The 17344-nt window shown below is 48.1% G+C and overlaps 1 protein-coding gene across 1 annotated transcript in view; it reads left to right on the forward strand.

Moving 5' to 3' along the window:
* Positions 1–1486: 1486 nt before the first annotated feature.
* The window catches only part of Bsn (bassoon presynaptic cytomatrix protein), a 61463-nt gene continuing 45605 nt past the window's right edge, over positions 1487–17344 (forward strand). The window contains exon 1 of the mRNA XM_042665845.1: positions 1487–1704. Within this exon, the coding sequence (XP_042521779.1) occupies positions 1487–1704 (218 nt within the window). The remainder of the gene's footprint in view (positions 1705–17344) is intronic.

The raw sequence follows: 17344 nt of genomic DNA on the forward strand, positions 1-17344 counted from the left end.
AAATGTGAGGTAGACAAATAATTGTGTGAGCTCTTACCTTAATACAGAGAAAAGCTGTAGCCCCTCCTCTAAACAGTCCCCAGACCTCTAGCTCAAAACCTTTATTAAAGATCAATTTGCCACATGCTCGTGGTTCACGCCTGTAATCCTAGCTACTCAGGAGGCTGAGATAGGAGGATCATGGTCCAAAGCCAGCCCAGGCAGGAAAGGTCAGGAGACTCTTATCTCGCAAGCTGAGGCTCAAAGAGGTAGAATGGTACCCCTGAGCCAAAGAGCTCAGGGACAGTGCCCAGGGCCCTGAGTTTAATCCCTACCCCCCTCCCCACCATCAACTTTTTCCCAATCCTCAAGGTCACAGGGCCTGCTGAAGTGGCCTTCTATCTTGTTTCAGGCTATCTACGACATAACCCCTCCATCTTTCCCTAGGGTGCTTCTTTTTTTTTTTTTTGTCGGTCGTGGGGCTTGAACTCTGGGCCTGGGCGCTGTCCCTCAGCTCTTCAGCTCAAGGCCAGCGCTCTACCACTTGAGCCACAGCACCACTTCCGGTTTTCTGGTGGTTTATTGGAGATAGGAATGTTACGGTCTTTCCTGCCCGGGCTGGCTTTGAACCGCGATCCTCAGATCTCAGCCTCCTGAGTAGCTAGGATTACAGGCGTGAGCCACCAGCACCCGGCCCCTAGGTGCTTCTTAAGACACCCCCTTCCCCCCCCACCCCCAATTCTGTGGCACCAGGCCTCAGGATGAATTCCTATTGGCATCTGGATGGTTCTGTTTTTACTCCACAGCTGGCCTTCCAGACCCTTACCATGCGTCCCCACGACCCAACATTCTCATTCTCTCTCTCTCTCTCCATCCTTATTGTAGATCTGAACACATTCCCTTCCCCTCCCCCTCCCCTCCCCCTCCCCTCCCCCCCTAGGTCTGAGATCTGCCTCCACTACACCCCAGCCTCATCCACGACGTCTGCTCTCTCCTGTGACCGGCACCAGAGTCCCCGCTGCCGAGCTCCCGTGGACTTTTCTATTCTCAAGTATCCATGCAGCAATGGACCCGCGCTACGCCCCGCTAGCGCCGCGTTGACCCCCGGATGGCGCATGCGCGGGTGGTTGGCGGCGTGGATCCCAGCGCCCCGGAGGCTGGTGCGTGCTCACCGATTCCCTCCCCCTCCCATATCCCCCCCACCCTTCCCCACCACGACGCCCGCGCCGGGTTGGCGGGAGCGCGCGTGCGCGTGCGCGCCCCGGAGGCGTGTGGAGTGCGGGGAAGTGGGGGGGGGGGGGGGAGAGGCGTGTGCAGGGATGTGACGCGCATGCGCAGTAGCAGACGGCGGCGCGCGAGCCCAGCTTGGGAGATGGCGGCGGCGGCGGCGGCGGCGGCGGCGGCGGCGGCGGCGGCGGCGGCGCCTAGAGTGTGAGCATCACCCCCGGGGAACCGCCGGCCCGGGGAACCAGGGCGATCCGGTTCCCGCCCTCCCACCTCGCCCACCATGGGCAACGAGGCCAGCCTGGAGGGTGGCGCTGGTGATGGGCCACTGCCACCCGGAGGCTCTGGCCTGGGGCCGGGCCCCGGCCCGGGTGCAGGGAAGCCTCCTTCAGCACCAGCCGGCGGTGGACAGCTCCCCGCGGCGGGCGCGGCGCGGGCCACGGCCGGACCTCCAGCCTCGGGTCCGGGCCCCGGCCCTGGCCCTGGCGCAGGCCCCGGCAGGTAAGCTCACGTCTGGGGACCCAGGGACGGGGTCGGGGGAGACAGGGTTGCTGCAGCCTGAATAAGCCCCGTGGGCCTGAGAGGTGCCACGATCTCACGGACATGGAGGTTTTTGGGGGTGCACGTTGAGCTCTGCCAGATGGGCGTGAGTCAGGTGGTCGTGGGAAAAACAACCAACCAACCCCCCCCACCAGCCCCTGGTTTCCAGCCTCTGCACCCCCACTTTCCACCATCCATCCCCAGTTTCTTGCCAGGCAAGCAAGCCGGAGAGTCTCAAGGCCCTGTAGAGCGTGACTCCATCACGAACCCCCAAATTCTTCTCTTCAAACCCTGGGGTTCTAACCACTCAGGAGGGGCTTATGTAACCTTAGCTTGGTCTCTCCGCACTAGGGGAGCAATGGGATGGAAAACGTCCTCCCTTGTCTGCCAGTGTCTGCATGTGTCCATTGTGTTGGGGCCAAGGAAAGAAGACAATGGGAGTGGCTGTCAGGAAAGATAAGTGTCACCGTAAGGAGCTGAGAGATATGGAAATAGTTGAACCGTGAACTCCGTCTTCTGTGTTCCTCAGGCAGTTAGTGGCTGTTAACCATCTCTGGGCAAGAAAAACTGCTCGCTGGTGAGCAGTAGGCCAAGCACTACTAATAGTCATGAGCATTCACCAAGATTTAGGGAATATACATTCAGGTGAAAGGGGGAACAAAAAAGCTATGAAATTACCTAACCCCAGATAAGCCCCAGTGACTTAGAACACCACCTCCATCAAACCAGTGGAAAAGCAGAAACACATGTAGAATGCTTTCAGCAGAACATTTCTGACCAAATACTGTGATAGCAGCTTGGTTTAAACATTTGCCAACGCACATTCTGTAAAAACATAAAACAAATCAAGTTGCAGTGAATTGCAGAGGAGAGAGGAATGCCAACATATAAGTCAGTAGATGGAAAACTCAGGAAAACTACCAAGAGATGACAAGATAAAATGGAAGGTATTATTTTTTGAACCATCTAAGCCTTAGATGGGGGAGTTGTTACCCCCATCTAAGGAAAAGGCAAATAGCTTTGTCTTCTCTGTGTGGTAGAAGTATGTGTATCTCTATCTATCTATCTATCTATCTATCTATCTATCTATCTATCTATCTATCATCTATCTATCATCTATCTATCATCTATTTGTCTATTTGCCTGTCTATGTCTCTATCATCTGTCTGTCTGCTATCTCTTCATTTGCCTGTGTCTGTTGTATTTATTTCTCCAAAAGTCTTTTTTCTTCTTCTTTTTTTTTTTTGGCCAGTCCTTGGGCTTGAATTCAGGGCTTGGGTACTGTCTCTGAGCATTTTTGATCAAGGCTAGCACTCTGCCACTAGAGCCACACTTCCACTTATAGCTTGTGTGTGTGTGTGTGTGTGTGTGTGTGTGTGTGTGTGTGTATGTGTGATTGGAGATTAGAGTCTAGTGGGCTTTCTTGCCAGGGTTGGCTTCGAACTGTGATCCTCAGATCTTAGCATCCTACGAAGCTAGAATTAAAGGCATGCGCCATCAGTACCTGGTGAGAAGTCATTTCTGAGACAGCTAACAGTGATGAAGAGCTATTAGCAGCCTGAAACTGGTCGCAAACAAGCTAGCCTGTGAGCATCCCTTTTAAGAGGTAGATCTGCCCATTTTACATCATCTATTAACAGTGATGCAGTTGGATAACACAACTCTTAGCATTGCATATACTGACTATCTTGCTGCGGGTTGAGTCGCTGTTTGGATTTTAGCTTGACAGAAGCATAGTCAGACTTAAGTACTCCACCTCCTAGGAAAAGCTTCTATAACTGAATGGAAAAACACCTTGCTATTAGGAGCTCTGTGTATGGAGAATTAGCCCTTTCTTTTCTGGTTAATCAGACAGGCTGCTCTGCTAGTGGTCTATCAGATGTTGCAGAGCCCACAAGCAGGTAGAATTTTGTAAAGATTTGGACAGCTGAGAGAGAGAGAGAAAGGAAGCTGGTAGGTACGGCTCATACTCCTTTTCAGCATTTCATTTTTCTTCCATATATGTATCCTGCTGCAGGGCAGAGCCATGAGCTGTTGGAAATTAGGGGATCGTGGGTTCTTGTTTGATTTAGCAGACACACAATGTCTTCCTCGCTGTGGGCAAGGCGCTGTCAGGCTCAGGAGGTGAGCTGGCTCTTTGTTATCAAAGCTCAAGACCAGAGATGCTTCAGAGGTGGAATTTACTCTTCCAGCCTATATTTGGCTTATCATAATACCTCAGCTGCCTGGGCAGACAGCTGCATAGGAAGACAGAGACATGGTCTGTCTCTCCTTCAGCACTGGAATGGCTTCTACTTCCTTTCACCAGTGCGTCTCAGATACCTGATGCCAAATTTAGTTTGTTCTGTTCTGAGATGCTGCTGAACTGATTGGGCCCATTGGTGGAGAAAAAAAAATCCCTCAGGCCTGTGCCTCTGGGCATTCAAGAAAGAGCACTGCACAGGGATTAAAATTTTTTCTTTTTCTTTTTTTTTTAACCAGTCCTGAGGCTTGAACTCAAGGCCTGGGCATTGTCCCTGTCTTGCTGTAGACTAGTGCTCTACCACTTGAGCCACAACACCACTTCTGGCTTTTTCTGAGTAGTTTATTGGAGGTAAGAGTCTCATGGATTTTCCTGCCTGGGCTGGCTTCGAATGTGATTCTCAGATCTCAGCTTCCGGAGTAGCAAGGACTACAGGCGTGAGCCACTGGCATCTGGCTAGGGATGTATTTTTTTTTTTTTTTTGACAGCATGATTGTGAATTTTGTTGGGCACTGGTGGTTCATACCTATAATCTTAGCTACTCAGGAGGCTGAGATCTGAGGATAAAAGTATAAAACTAGCTAGAGACCTCTTATCTCCAATTAACCAGCAAAGCGCTGGAGCTGGAGGTGTAAAAGTGCCAGCTCTGAGTGGAAAAAGCCAAATAAGAACTCAAGGCCGTGAGTTCAAGCCCCAGGACTGGCACAGAAAGAAAAAAAAAGATTGTGAGGTTTTTTTCTTTTTTGGTCAGTCGTGGGGCCCGAACTCTGGGCCTGGGCACTGTCCCTCAGCTCTTCAGCTCAAGACTAGCACTGTATCACTTGAGCCACAGTGCAACTTCTGGCTTTTTCTGCTTATGAGGTGCTGAGGAATGGAACCCAGGGCCTCATACATGCAAGGCAAGCACTCCACCATTGAGCCACCTTCCCAGCCCCAGACTGTGAGTTTTGTAGCACTGAGAAACCTCATAAAGGTGGGTAGAGGGCCGAAAGAAGGATGATTGTTTGGCTAAATCTAGAGGGAGTTTCTGCAGGAGTTGAATCATGGTTCTTTCCTATGGCTGTATTACCTCTTGCCACCTCAGGCTGAATCAATCCGTTCATCCTCATCCTCAGCTGATTGGGGCTCTGTGTGGGGTCAGCTCCAACTGATGGAGAGCCTGACTTGAATTCCATAAATAGCAGTGTGACACATCTATAAGGCTGTCTCTTAGCCCATTGGGATGAAGCTCCCCATGGGGAACTTTGGGCCTCCAAGAGTCCCTCAAGGAAGAACTTCCTGTTTCTCATCTCAGGGTTGCTCCCTAGTGTTATATTGGCTTTACCTTCCACAAGGAGTGTCAGATGGGGGGCTGGGAAGGTGGCTCAGTGGTAGAGCGCTTGCCTTGCATGCCTGAGGCCCTGGGTTCGATTCCTCAGCACCACATAAGCAAAAAGAAAAAAGCTGGAAGTGGTGCTGTGGCTCAAGTGGTAGAGTGCTAGCCTTGAGCTGAAGAGCTGAGGGACAGTGCCCAGGACCAGAGTTCAGGCCCCATGACCGGACCCAAAAAAAAAAAAAAAAGAGTGTCAGATGGGAAGATACCTGAATTTTTGTCTTAGATGCCATTCTCCAAGCTGTGTGCCCTGGGATGAGCTGCATTCTTCTAAAGGAAGGGGGTTTCTTTATTTATCTCTTTATTTATTTATTTATTTTTGGGTCCTTCTCTCCTTCCCTCCCTTCCTCCTTCCTTCTTTCTATATATATATATATATTTTTTTTTTGGTCCAGTCGTGGGGCCTGAACTCTTGGCCTGGGCGCTGTCCCTCAGCTCTTCAGCTCAAGGCTAGCACTCTACCATTTGAGCCACAGCGCCACTTCCGGCTTTTTTTGTTTGCTTATGTGGTGCTGAGGAATCGAACCCAGGGCCTCAGGCATGCAAGGCAAGTGCTCTACCACTGAGCCACCTTCCCAGCCCCCTTTCTATATTTTTTTGAACCCCAGGGTCTTGTGTTTGCTAGGCAGGTGCTCTACTACGTGGTCTATATCCCTAGCATCCCTCCCTTTTTTGTTGTTGGTTGTGGGACTTGAACTCAGGGCCTGAGTGCTATCTGTGAGCTTTTTCCCTCAAAGCTAGTGTTCTATCACTTTAAGTCCCAGTGTCACTTCCAGTTTTCTACTGGTTAAATAGAGATAAGCGTCTCACAGACTTTCTTGCCCAGGCTGGCTTAAACTGTAGTCCTTAGATCTCAGCCGTCTGAGTAGCTAGGATTGTAGGTGTGAGCCACTGGTGCCCAGCTCCTTTTTTCTTTAGTTATTTTTTGAATAAGGTATAGCATATATACTTGGGGATAGCCTCAAACTGTGATCCAGTCTCTACCTCTGAAGTAGCTGGTATTGCAGGAGTGTACCACTATTCCTGACTTGAAATTTTGCCTTTCTAAGAAGAAGTTTGTTGATGGATTCAGAGATGGAGAGATTAGGAGATCACTAAAAGGAGTTAGACTAATTTAAGTGCCAAAGAACAATGTAGTAGTAGGTCAGTTTTCTGGGTGCTTTTAAAAAAAATTTGTTTTTGTGCTAGTACTGAGGCTTGAAATCAGGTATTCATTTTTTTTTTTTTTTTTTTTTTTTGCCAGTCCTGGGGCTTGAACTCAGGGCCTAGGTACTGTCCCTGAGTTTCTTTTGCTCAAGGCTAGCGCTCTACCACTTGAGCTGCAGAGCCACGTCCAGCCTTTTCTGTTTAGGAATCGAATCCAGGGCTTCATGCATGCTAATCAGGCATTCTACCACTAAGCCACATTCCCAGTTTGAATCTTCTGTGCTTGCTTGGCTTTTTCACTCAAGCCTGGTGCTCTACCATTTGAGTCACATCCCCACTTCTGGCTTTTTTTGCTGGCTAATTGGAGAGAAGCATCTGGGGAAATTTTCTGCTTGGGCTTGGCCTTGAACCTCAGTCCTCAGATTTCAGCCTCCTGAGTAGCTAGGATTATGGGGCTAAGCCAATAATTCCCAACTAAATATTTTATGTTAATTTGTGTTTATTATTATTGTTAATATCATTATTATTTGCAAAGATGAGGACTGAACTCAGGGCCTTACAATTTCCAGGCAAATGCTCTTCCACATAGCTAAATCCTAGCCTCCTTTTTTTTGTCAGTTGTGGTGCCTGAACTCTGGGCCTGGGCGCTGTCCCTCAGCTCTTCAGCTGAAGGCGAGTGCTCTACCACTTGAGCCACAGCACCACTTCCAGTTTTCTGGTGGTTTATTGGAGATAAGAGACTCAAGTACTTTCCTGCCCAGGCTGGCTTTGAACTGCGATCCTCAGATCTCAGCTTCTTGAGTAGCTAGGATTACAGGCGTGAGCCACTGGTGCCCCACCCAACCTCCATTTTTTTTTAAACAGGGGTTTTATTATTACTTTTCCTTATAGAGGTCTACCCACTTGAGCCATATTTCCTGTTCTTGTTTGGTTTTGTGAGATAAGATCTCACGGTGTAACCTTGGCTGTAGCCATCTAAAAGCTGGGGTTATAGAGACATGCCTAGCATAAAAGGTTTTTTTGTGTGTACAAATGTATCTGTGTGTTCAACCTTTAATTGAATCTGTCCCCGGATGGTGCGTAAAGAACAAAGAAAAGAATACAGAGTGGGCTCAGTCCTCATGAGGATTATGGTCTAGGGGGAGAAAAAGAAAAAAAAATATATCTAGCTCTGTACTCTCTACCTTCTCGTCCTTCAATTACAGTTTGCTTCTGACTTATCTTTGTCTCACAGAGGTAAGATAAATGAGAGCGTGATTTACAAGGGGTTGTATTATTCCATACCCTAAAATAGGAGAACATATATTTGTGTTGCGTTTTACAGCTTACAGAACACATTCACAACATTAGCTTATTCGGCTGGGAGCTTCAAAGGCCTAAGATGAGCCATTTAAAGGAACAACCAGCTAGCAGCCTTGAGCAAACTGAAATGTCATACACAAAGCGCAGCTGGGGAGCTCTGTCTCTACTTTCCTGCCTCCTGCTTCAAGAAGGAAAATCCAGCAAGATCCTGGGGAAGGCAATGAGGAGGAGAAAAGAGGAAGAAGGACATTTGGATAAAGAATAGTATAGGGTGGAGCTGGGAAGGTGGCTCAGTGGTAGAGCGCTTGCCTTGCATGCCTGAGGCCCTGCGTTCGATTCCTCAGCACCACATAAGCAAAAAGAAAAAAACCGGAAGTGGCACTGTGGCTCAAGTGGTAGAGCGCTAGCCTTGAGCTGAAGAGCTGAGGGACAGCGCCCAGGCCCAGAGTTCAAGCCCCACGACCAGACCCCCCCCCCCCTAAAAAATTATGTTTTAATCAATCATGACATTGCCCCAAACTGACTGTAGGGTTGGCTACATCTTCAGCTGTTTTTAGTTTCTTTTTATTTCTGTTTTTGAAGTCTTGGAGATCAAACCCAGGGCATTGTTTCTGATAAATAAGTGCTGTACTACCGAACCACAAAATTTCAGTTATTTCATCACAAAAATGAGAGATTTAGCTGGGTGCGGGTGTCTTATGCTTCTAATCCTAGCTACTCAGGAGGCTGAGACCTGAGGATCACAGTTCAGAGCCAACCCAGGCAGGAAAAGTCCGTGAGACTCTTGTCTCCAGTGAACCACCAAAAAAGCCAGACGTGGAGCTGTGGCTCAAGTTGTAGAGCAGTAGCCTTGAGCAAAATAAACTCAGGGACAGAGCTCAGGCCTTGAGTTCAAGCCCCAGGACCTGCACAATAAATATGATCTCCAAACTCTCTTCCACCTTTCATATCTGATTTTGGTGAGACAAGGAAAAAGGAAAAGTACACTTACCCAGTGTTCTTCAGTCTCATTGAGGTTAGAAAACAAGTTCATCCATCAGAAGTTCAACATCACACATCCTTTAAAAGTGTTAGAAACAGCTTTAAATGAAGAGATTTCTCAGAAGGGACAAAATGGCTACAGAGTCAAGCTGAGAGCAACGAGAGGAATTATTTACTTCCTGTCTCAAGGTTGCATCTGGTAGATCAGCATCCTTTTTTTGTCTTTTTGTCTTTTTCTTTTTTTGTCCATTGTGGGGCTTGAACTCTGGGCCTGGCCGCTGTCCCCAAGCTTCTTTTGCTCAAGGCTAGCGCTCTACCACTTGAGCCACAACGCCATTTTCAGTTTTTGCTGTGGATGTGATACTGAGGAATTGAACGCAGGGGCTTCCTGCATGCTAGGCAAGTACTCTACCACTAAGCCACCTTCCCAGGCCTGAAAAGCCTTGGGCCTGCAGAGCCTGATGCAGCCTGGCTGTTCCTGAGATGGTTAGCCATCTTGAGCATTGTTCTAGCTATGCCCTGCAGGTGTTCTGACAGACTACCAGGCGCATTGGAGATTTCTAAAGCTTTGTGATGGAGGGAGGGATGGACAGGAAAGGGTTAAACTAAAGGAGACCTAGTTCTGTCCCTTCTAGTCAGGAAGCTGGCTGATTCCTTCACTTGTAGAGAAAGAGACGGCTCTGGTGCTTTTTGTAGCTTCTGCTGCTCTGAAGGTTTTGTGGGCTCCAACCAGGTTACCTCAAATGTCAGGGTGTGTGGGAGATTGCTTCCTTCCAGGGCATTGTTGGGCTTTGGCAGATGATGTGTGTTTGTTTGCCATTCCTGGGTGCTGTCTCTGAGCTTTTCTGCTCAAGGCTAGCATGCTATCACTTCAGCCATATCTCTACTTCTGGCTGGGTTTACTTTTTTTTTGAGGGAGGGGGAAGGGTTCTGATTGGAGATAAGAGTCTCATGGATTTTCCTGCCCAGGCTGGCTTTGAACTGCGACCCTCAGATCTCAGCCTGTTGAGTAGCTACGATGACAGTTGTGAGCTATGGGTGTCCAATTTGTTGTCCTTTTATTTATTTAGTTAGTTAGTTTTGTTGGTCGTGGGGCTTAAACTCTGGGCCTGGGTGCTGTCCCTCAGCTCTTCAGCTCAAGGCAGGTGCTCTACCATTTGAGCCACAGTGTGACTTCTGATTTTCTAGGGGTTTATTATAAGAGTCTCAAGGACTATTTGCCTGCCTGGGCTGGCTTCGAATCATGATTCTCAAATCTCAGCCTCCTGAGTAGCTAAGATTACAAAACATGAAACACCGTCACCCATCTAACCACTAGACTTTCTTAAAGGTGCCCTAGCATTTCAATAGATGTCCCCAGAAGCATCAGGTACTCTACAGGTGAAAGTGTCAAGCACGCATAGCAGGAGAAAAGCTGGTATGAGAAGGATGGAAGGGGGCTGGGAAGGTGGCTCAGTGGTAGAGTGCTTGCCTTGCATGCATGAGGACCTGGGTTCGATTTCAGCACCACCTGAGCAGAAAAAGCTAGAAGTGGCGCTGTGGCTCAAGTAGTCCATGGGCAGGAAAATCCAGGAGATTCTCATCTCCAACTAAGTACCCAAAGCCAGAAGTACAGTTGTGGTTCAAGTGGTAGAGTGCCAGCCTTGAGCAAAAAAGTTCAGGGACAGCACCCAGGCCCAGAGTTCAAGCCCCAGTATCAGTAGGCATCCAGGTAGTCAAGTCTGGGTTATTAAAATAAAGTAGTACCTCAGTTGCAAGTACTTTACTATTAATGCCACCTGGTTTCTGAAAAAAAAAAAAGATAAGGAAGAGGAGGAAATTGAGGCAATCCTGGAGCTCCAAGAGAATGAATCAACTACAGTCAATTGAACAAACATTTGCCTTATCAAATGAAATGTTAGAATTGAAAGCACTCTGCATGAGACCTAGCAATAAATGACTATTAATTGATGCCAGGTTCCCTGAACAGGGTTAAGCATTCCTATGTCCTACCACAGAGCACGTTTGAATTAAACTTGATTAAGAGTGTGGTTCCTCTGGGAGCTCTGAATCCGTGGGGGATAATTATGGGGCTTGAGGGTCCACTACGGTCCGGCCTCCTTATTGCTATATACAGCAATTTCGGGTTTGGATTGGAGAGTTCATTTAAAAGGTCCCACCCTATTTATTGTACAAGCTCTCAACTAAAGCCTAGGCCACCAGCCCTCACTGTGGAGACAAGGTCACTTTGACTCTTTGGTCCTTACTCCTTTTCATAAATCTTCATGAGCAATCTAGCTGAGCATATACATATAGTAGGCCATAGGGCTTGAACTCTGGCCTTGGTGCTGTTCCTGCACTCTTCAGCTCAAGGCAAGCCCTCTACCGCTTGAGCCACACTGCCATTCCTGGTTTTCTAGTGGTTTATTGGAGATAAGAGTCTCACGGACTTTCCTGCCTGGGCTGGCTTTGAACTGTGATCCTCAGATCTCAGCCTCCTGAGTAGCTAGGATTATAGGTGTGAGCCACCAGCGCCTGGCTTTTTTGGGTTTTTGTTTTGGACAGCCTTGGGGACACTGGGCACTGACCCTGAGCTTCTTTGTTTTTGTTGTTGGTCATGGGGCCTGAACTCTGGGCCTGGGCGCTGTCCCTCAGCTCTTCATCTCAAGACTAGCGCTGGACCACTTGAGCCACAGTGCCACTTCCAGGTTTTTGTTTTTTTTGCTTATGTGGTGCTGAAGAATCAAACCCAGGGCCTCAGGCATGCAAAGCAAGCACTCTACCAGGGAGCCACCTTCCCAGCCCCATGAGCTTAAAAAATTTTTTTTAAAATTGAGATTAGGTGATTACATAAATTTCACAGTCTTGTGGGAGAGTGATACTTAGTTAAAGTCACAAACACATTTTAACCCTCACAAGGCAAATTATCATTATCATGGTCTATAATATTTGTGAAGTCTATAAGCTTTGACAGTGCAACTATATGGTGCTGAGGAATCGAACCCAGGGCCACCTTCCCAGCCCTCCGTGAGATTCTTATCTCCAATAAACCACTAGAAAACTGCAAGTGGCGCTATGGCTGAAGTGGTAGAGCGCTCGCCTTGAGCTGAAGAGTGCAGGGACAGTGCCCAAGCCCAGAGTTCAAGCCCCACGACTGACAAAAAGAAAAGAAAAAAAAACATGGAGTCATTTAGCAATGATACAGCAAAATGAGTGGAAGTTCTTTGTTTCTCGAGTCCTACTTACTTTGTCATATCTCCTTGCATTTTTGGCTCTAGCATCCACTCTATCCCTTGAGCCACAGCACCACTTCCAGCTTTTTCTATCAATGAGGACCTAAGGAATCGAACCCAGGGCTTCATGCATGCTAGGCGAGCACTCTACCACTAAGCCACCTTCCCAGCCTGCTAAGGATGTTTGTTTTCAGCTGGGGTAACCTTTGTAGGTTTGGAGACTGGGAGGAAGGAAGAAGGCAGGATTGGGAAGATGGTTGCGGCTTTGAGGTTGTAAGCTGCTGATTGGCAACTGGTAGCGAGAGAGAGAGACAGACAGAGAGACAGAGAGATTCTAGAATGTATGTTTCTCAGGGGCCAAGAGGCAGATGGTGGCACATTGGGCTGAGTCAGAAGCCAGTGGGCTGGAATAGGACTTTTCCCATGGCCTAGCATCCATCACCGCTCTCCTCCTGTGCTGAAAGTATTTTTTGCAAGTAATGGTGCTTAGGCCTGATTGCCTGGCAGTCTGAGATAAACCACCTACTGAGCAAGGCTAGAGGGGAGGGGTTTCCTACGGAGGTAGTTTTTGATACTGGTCAAGCCAGTGGAAAAGAGGAGGAAGGACAGCTAACTCTGGATGCTTCCAGTAAATGGGATCTGCCACACGGCCTCCCCTAATCCCAACCCCTTACTCTCCCCCAAGGAGCTCAGATAAAGATATACATAGTGGGGCTGGGAAGGTGGCTTAGTGGTAGAGTGCTTGCCTAGCATGCATGAAACCCTGGGTTTGATTCCTCAGTCCCACATACATAGAAAAAGCTGGAAGTGGTGCTGTGGCTCAAGTGGTAGAGCAGCTAGCCTTGAATAAAAGAAGCTCAAGGACAGTTCCAGGTCCTGTGTTCAAGCCCCAGGACTGGCAAAAACAAACAAATAAATAAGACAAATATTGCTTGCTTTCCTTCTTCCCCTCCCTCCCTCCCTCCCTCCTTTCCCTCCCTCCCTCCCTCCTTCCTTCCTTCCTTCCTTCCTTCCTCCTTTCCTCCCTTCCTCCCTCATCCATTAGTTGTATAAAGAAGTTTTATTTCAGCACATCCATTTATGCCTACATTTTAATCATAATCATCTCCTCTATCATTCTCCCTCCTTTCCTCCCTTCCCCCAAACCAGTCTCATCAAGTTTCCTTGTTCCATTTTCACACATGTACATAAAGCATTTTCACGCACTGCTTTTGAAAAGATAGTAAGTGGTACTTGGGAGGAGCTGAGGGATTTTGTTTACATGCTCTCTTGGTTCCTCTGGTGGGGGGTAGAAAGACTGACTTCAGGGCTGGGAAGGTGGCTCAGTGGTAGAGCGCTTGCCTTGCATGCATGAGGCCCTGGGTTCAATTCCTCAGCACCACATAAGCAGAAAAAAAAGCCAGAAGTGGCGCTGTGGCTCAAGTGGTAGAGCGCTAGCCTTGAGCTGAAGAGCTGAGGGACAGCGCCCAGGCCCAGAGTTCAGGCCCCACAACCACCATCACCACCACCACCAACAACAAAAAGTATCATGTCTAGGGTAATTGGGACAGGAGGGGTTGCTGTTTGGGGATGAAGAAACTTTCATGGTCCTGGGAAGGACTAGGGTTGGACATCTTTCTTCCCCCTGTTGTACATCCTCAGATATAGAAGAGTGGAGATGGAAAGCAGTAGCCTGCTTTAGGGTATTCTTAGTTTATAAGGCCTCAGGGCCAGAAGGAAAACAAAAAAGCCCAGGCCTCACTGGATGGAAATTAGAGGTCAGGCCTCTGCTACTGCTATAATGGGACTACTTAGGAGGTGGCGCTGTGGCTCAAGTGGTAGAGTGCTAGCTTTGAGCAGAAGAAGCTCAGGGACAGTGCCCAGGTCCTGAGTTCAAGCCCCAGGAATGGCAATGTGACTACTCAGAACAGCCCACTTTTGCAATGCACTTTGGGTCAAGCCAAGAGCTCAGGGTGTAATTGAGAATTGGGGCAGAGATGGTGAAGTTCTTTTCTTCCTTTCAAACTATCGAAGTCACAAAAGGTACACCTTAGTCAAATGTCAGTGTGCTCTAAACACTAGTAGAGAAATAGAGTGATTCTAATAAAGTTGTTTTCTTCCTCCTCCTCCTCCTCCTCCTCCTGCTCCTCCTCCTCCTCCATCTTCTTCTCCAGAGACTCATGCATGCTAGGCAAGCACTCTACCACTAAACCACATTCCCAGCTCTATCAGCAAGCATTTATTTAGCCCAGGAGATATACCAGGGTCTGCTACAGGCTCTAATTTGGTGAAGAAACAACAGTCAGCCCTACTGGATTCTATAGACTAGCACAGAGAACTCAGCCAAAGGCACAAGGCTAAAAGAATGGCAGCAAGAATTCTCTGGGTTTCAAGGTACAGGTACTCCACCAGCCTTGGGCAGGAGTGTGTGTGTGTGTGTGTGTGTGTGTGTGTGTGTGTGTGTGTGTGTGTGTGTGTGTGTGTGTGTGTGTGTGTTTACACGTGCATGCATGCTGCATGCTGGACTGGAACTTTTCTTGCTTAAGGCTGGTGCTCTACCACAGTGGCACTACAGTTCCACTTCTGGCTTTTTGGCCAGGTTGGCTTTGAACCTTGAGCCTCAGATCTTAGCCTCTCTGAGTAGCTAGGGAGACAGGCATGAGCCACTGGCACCTGCTGAAGATTTCTCTTATAGCCTGAGATTCAGATGAATAACAATTCTTTTTCCCAGCATATGAACACACAGGCATATACCCCCACCTGAACCCTGCTACCTCCTGAACTAGGTTTTCTTCCCTTTCCCAGGCCCACTCAAAGCTGCTTTTGAAGGTGCTGCTGGTAGTTTCCAGAGTCTTTTCAACTTAGCCTCTGAAATCCCAGGGGTGGCTGCCTGTTGGTGGCCTAGATGCCATATAGAGTTGTCTTCATTCGTCCCTTAGCAATCAATGATGATTGAGTTTGTAGGATCTTTTTCTTTAGGAACACTTGAGTCTGTATTAGAATTAAATTAACTGACATAAAGACTTTTTTTTTTTGTTGTTGTTGGTCATGAGGCTTGAACTCTGGGCCTGGGCGCTGTCCCTCAGCTCTTCAGTTTAAGGCTAACACTCTACCACTTGAGCCACAGTGCCACATCTGGCTTTTTCTGCTTATGTGCTGCTGAGGAATCGAACCCAGGGCCTCCCGCATGCAAGGCAAGCGCTCTACCACTGAGCCACCTTCCCAGGCCTGACATAAAGACTCCCCTCCCCCTCTAGTCCTGGGGTTTGAACTCAAGACCTGGGTGCTGTCCCTGAGCCGCTTTTGTGCTCAAGGCTAACACTGCCTCTTGAGTCACAGCTCCACTTCCAACCTTTTCTGGGTAGTTTATTGGAGAGAAGAGTCTCAGAGACTTTTCTGCTCGGGCTGGCTTCGAATCATGATCCTCAGATCTCAGCCTCCTGAGTAGCTAGAATGACAGGTGTGAGCCACCAGTGCCCAGCTGTTTTTCCGGGTCTTACTATTTAGCCCAGGCTGGCATCTAATTTGTGATCTTCTTGCCTCGTCTTCCCAAGTGCCGGGATTACAGGCCTGTGCTATGACTACACCAAATAAGACTCCTCTTTTCTTTTTTTTCCCGCTTTGGATGGTATTGGGGTTTAAACTCAGAGATTTGATCTTGCGAGGCAAATGCCTTACCACTTTAGCCACATACCCAGCTCTCCTGCATTACTTCTTTTCTGTGCCTGTGTCTAAGATCTTTCTTCATGAATTTATCTCCATGAATTTTCTGTGTACCCCCACACAGAAATGAGGAAATGGCATCATACTGAATATATTACTGAGTGGCTTGATTTTTTCTCTCCCCCCTCCCCCCCACTGAATATAGGAATACTTCTCTCTACCTTCCTACTTTCCAAAGAATCAGCAATTTTGGTCTCAGATACTTTTTGGTCTCTTCCCGAATTAGAACAAACCATGGCACTTTTGAAAAGCTCGGAGCCTTTCCGGTGTCCTAGATATATATCAGGCAAGCCATTCTGCTCCAGTGGCCCTAGCTGGATACCCCTTGCTCAGTCTTTTTGGATATATATATATATATATATATATATATATATATATATATATATATATATATATATATATTTGGTTGGTAGTGGGGCTTGAACTCTGGGCTTGAGCGCTGTCCTTGCGCTCTTCAGCTCAAGGTAAGTGCTCTACCGCTTGAGCCACAACGCCACTTCCAGTTTTCTAGTGGTTTATTGGAGATAAGAGTCTCACAGACTTTCCTGCCTGGGCTGGCTTTGAACCATGATCCTCAGATCTCAGCCTCCTGAGTAGCTAGGATGACAGGTGTGAGTCACCGGTGCCCGGTGGCTTTTTGGGTACTGTGAGCTACAGCAACATCAGGCAGGGAAAGATCAGTGGCCTCATTCTTAGGATTCTCTGGACTCCAGATAGCTTCGTGGCTCTTATCTTCCTTCCTTTCTTTCATTCTTTTTTTTTTTTTTGTCATTTGTGGGACTTGAACTCAGAGCCTGGGTGCTGTCCCTGAGCCTGTTTGTGCTCACAGCTGGCACTCTACCACTTGAGCCATAGTACCACTTCCGGTTTTCTGAGTGGTGAATTGAAGATCAGAGTCTCACAGGGACTTTTCTGCCTGAGCTGGCTTTGAACCACCATCCTCAGATCTCAGCCTCCTGAATAGCTGGGATTACAGGCGTGAGCCACTGGCGCCTGCCTTCTTATTGTCCTTTCAGACCAGGGCTGTTCTCCTAGTTGGAAGAGGACCTTAGAAATTCCTTTGTTCGGGGCTAGGAAGGTGGCTTAGTGGTAGAGTGCTTGCCTTGCATGCAAGAGGCCCTGTGTTCGATTCCTCAGCACCACATAAGCAGAAAAAGCCAGGAGTGGTGCTGTGGCTCAAGTGGTAGAGTGCTAGCCTTGAGCTGAAGAGCTGAGGGACAGCGCCCAGGCCCAGAGTTCAGGCCCCATGACTGGGGGAAAAAAAAAACACCCAAGAAATTCCTTTGTTCTTCCCTGGTATGTGATGTAAATTTCCTTTCCTTCTTTTATATATTCTGCAGTAGCCTTTCTCATTCATAATCATCCGAGCAGAAGACTACTTGTGCTCAAGTGCCAGTGATTCACGCCTGTCATCCTAGCTACTCAAGAGGCTGAGATCTGAGGATCATGGTTCAAAGTCAGCCCAGACAGGGAAGTCTGTGAGGCTCTTACTGCCAATTAACCACCAAAAAGCCTGAAGTGGAGCTGTGGCACAAGTGGTATAGTACTAGCCTTGAGCAGAAAAGCTCAGGGACAGCACCCAGGCCTTAAGTTCAAACCCCACAAGTGACAAAAATATCCCATCAATACTACTCGTAGAGTCTC

This window comes from Dipodomys spectabilis, unplaced genomic scaffold (genome assembly GCF_019054845.1).
Source record: "Dipodomys spectabilis isolate Male_0828 unplaced genomic scaffold, ASM1905484v1 ptg000360l, whole genome shotgun sequence".
Lineage (NCBI taxonomy): Eukaryota > Metazoa > Chordata > Mammalia > Rodentia > Heteromyidae > Dipodomys > Dipodomys spectabilis.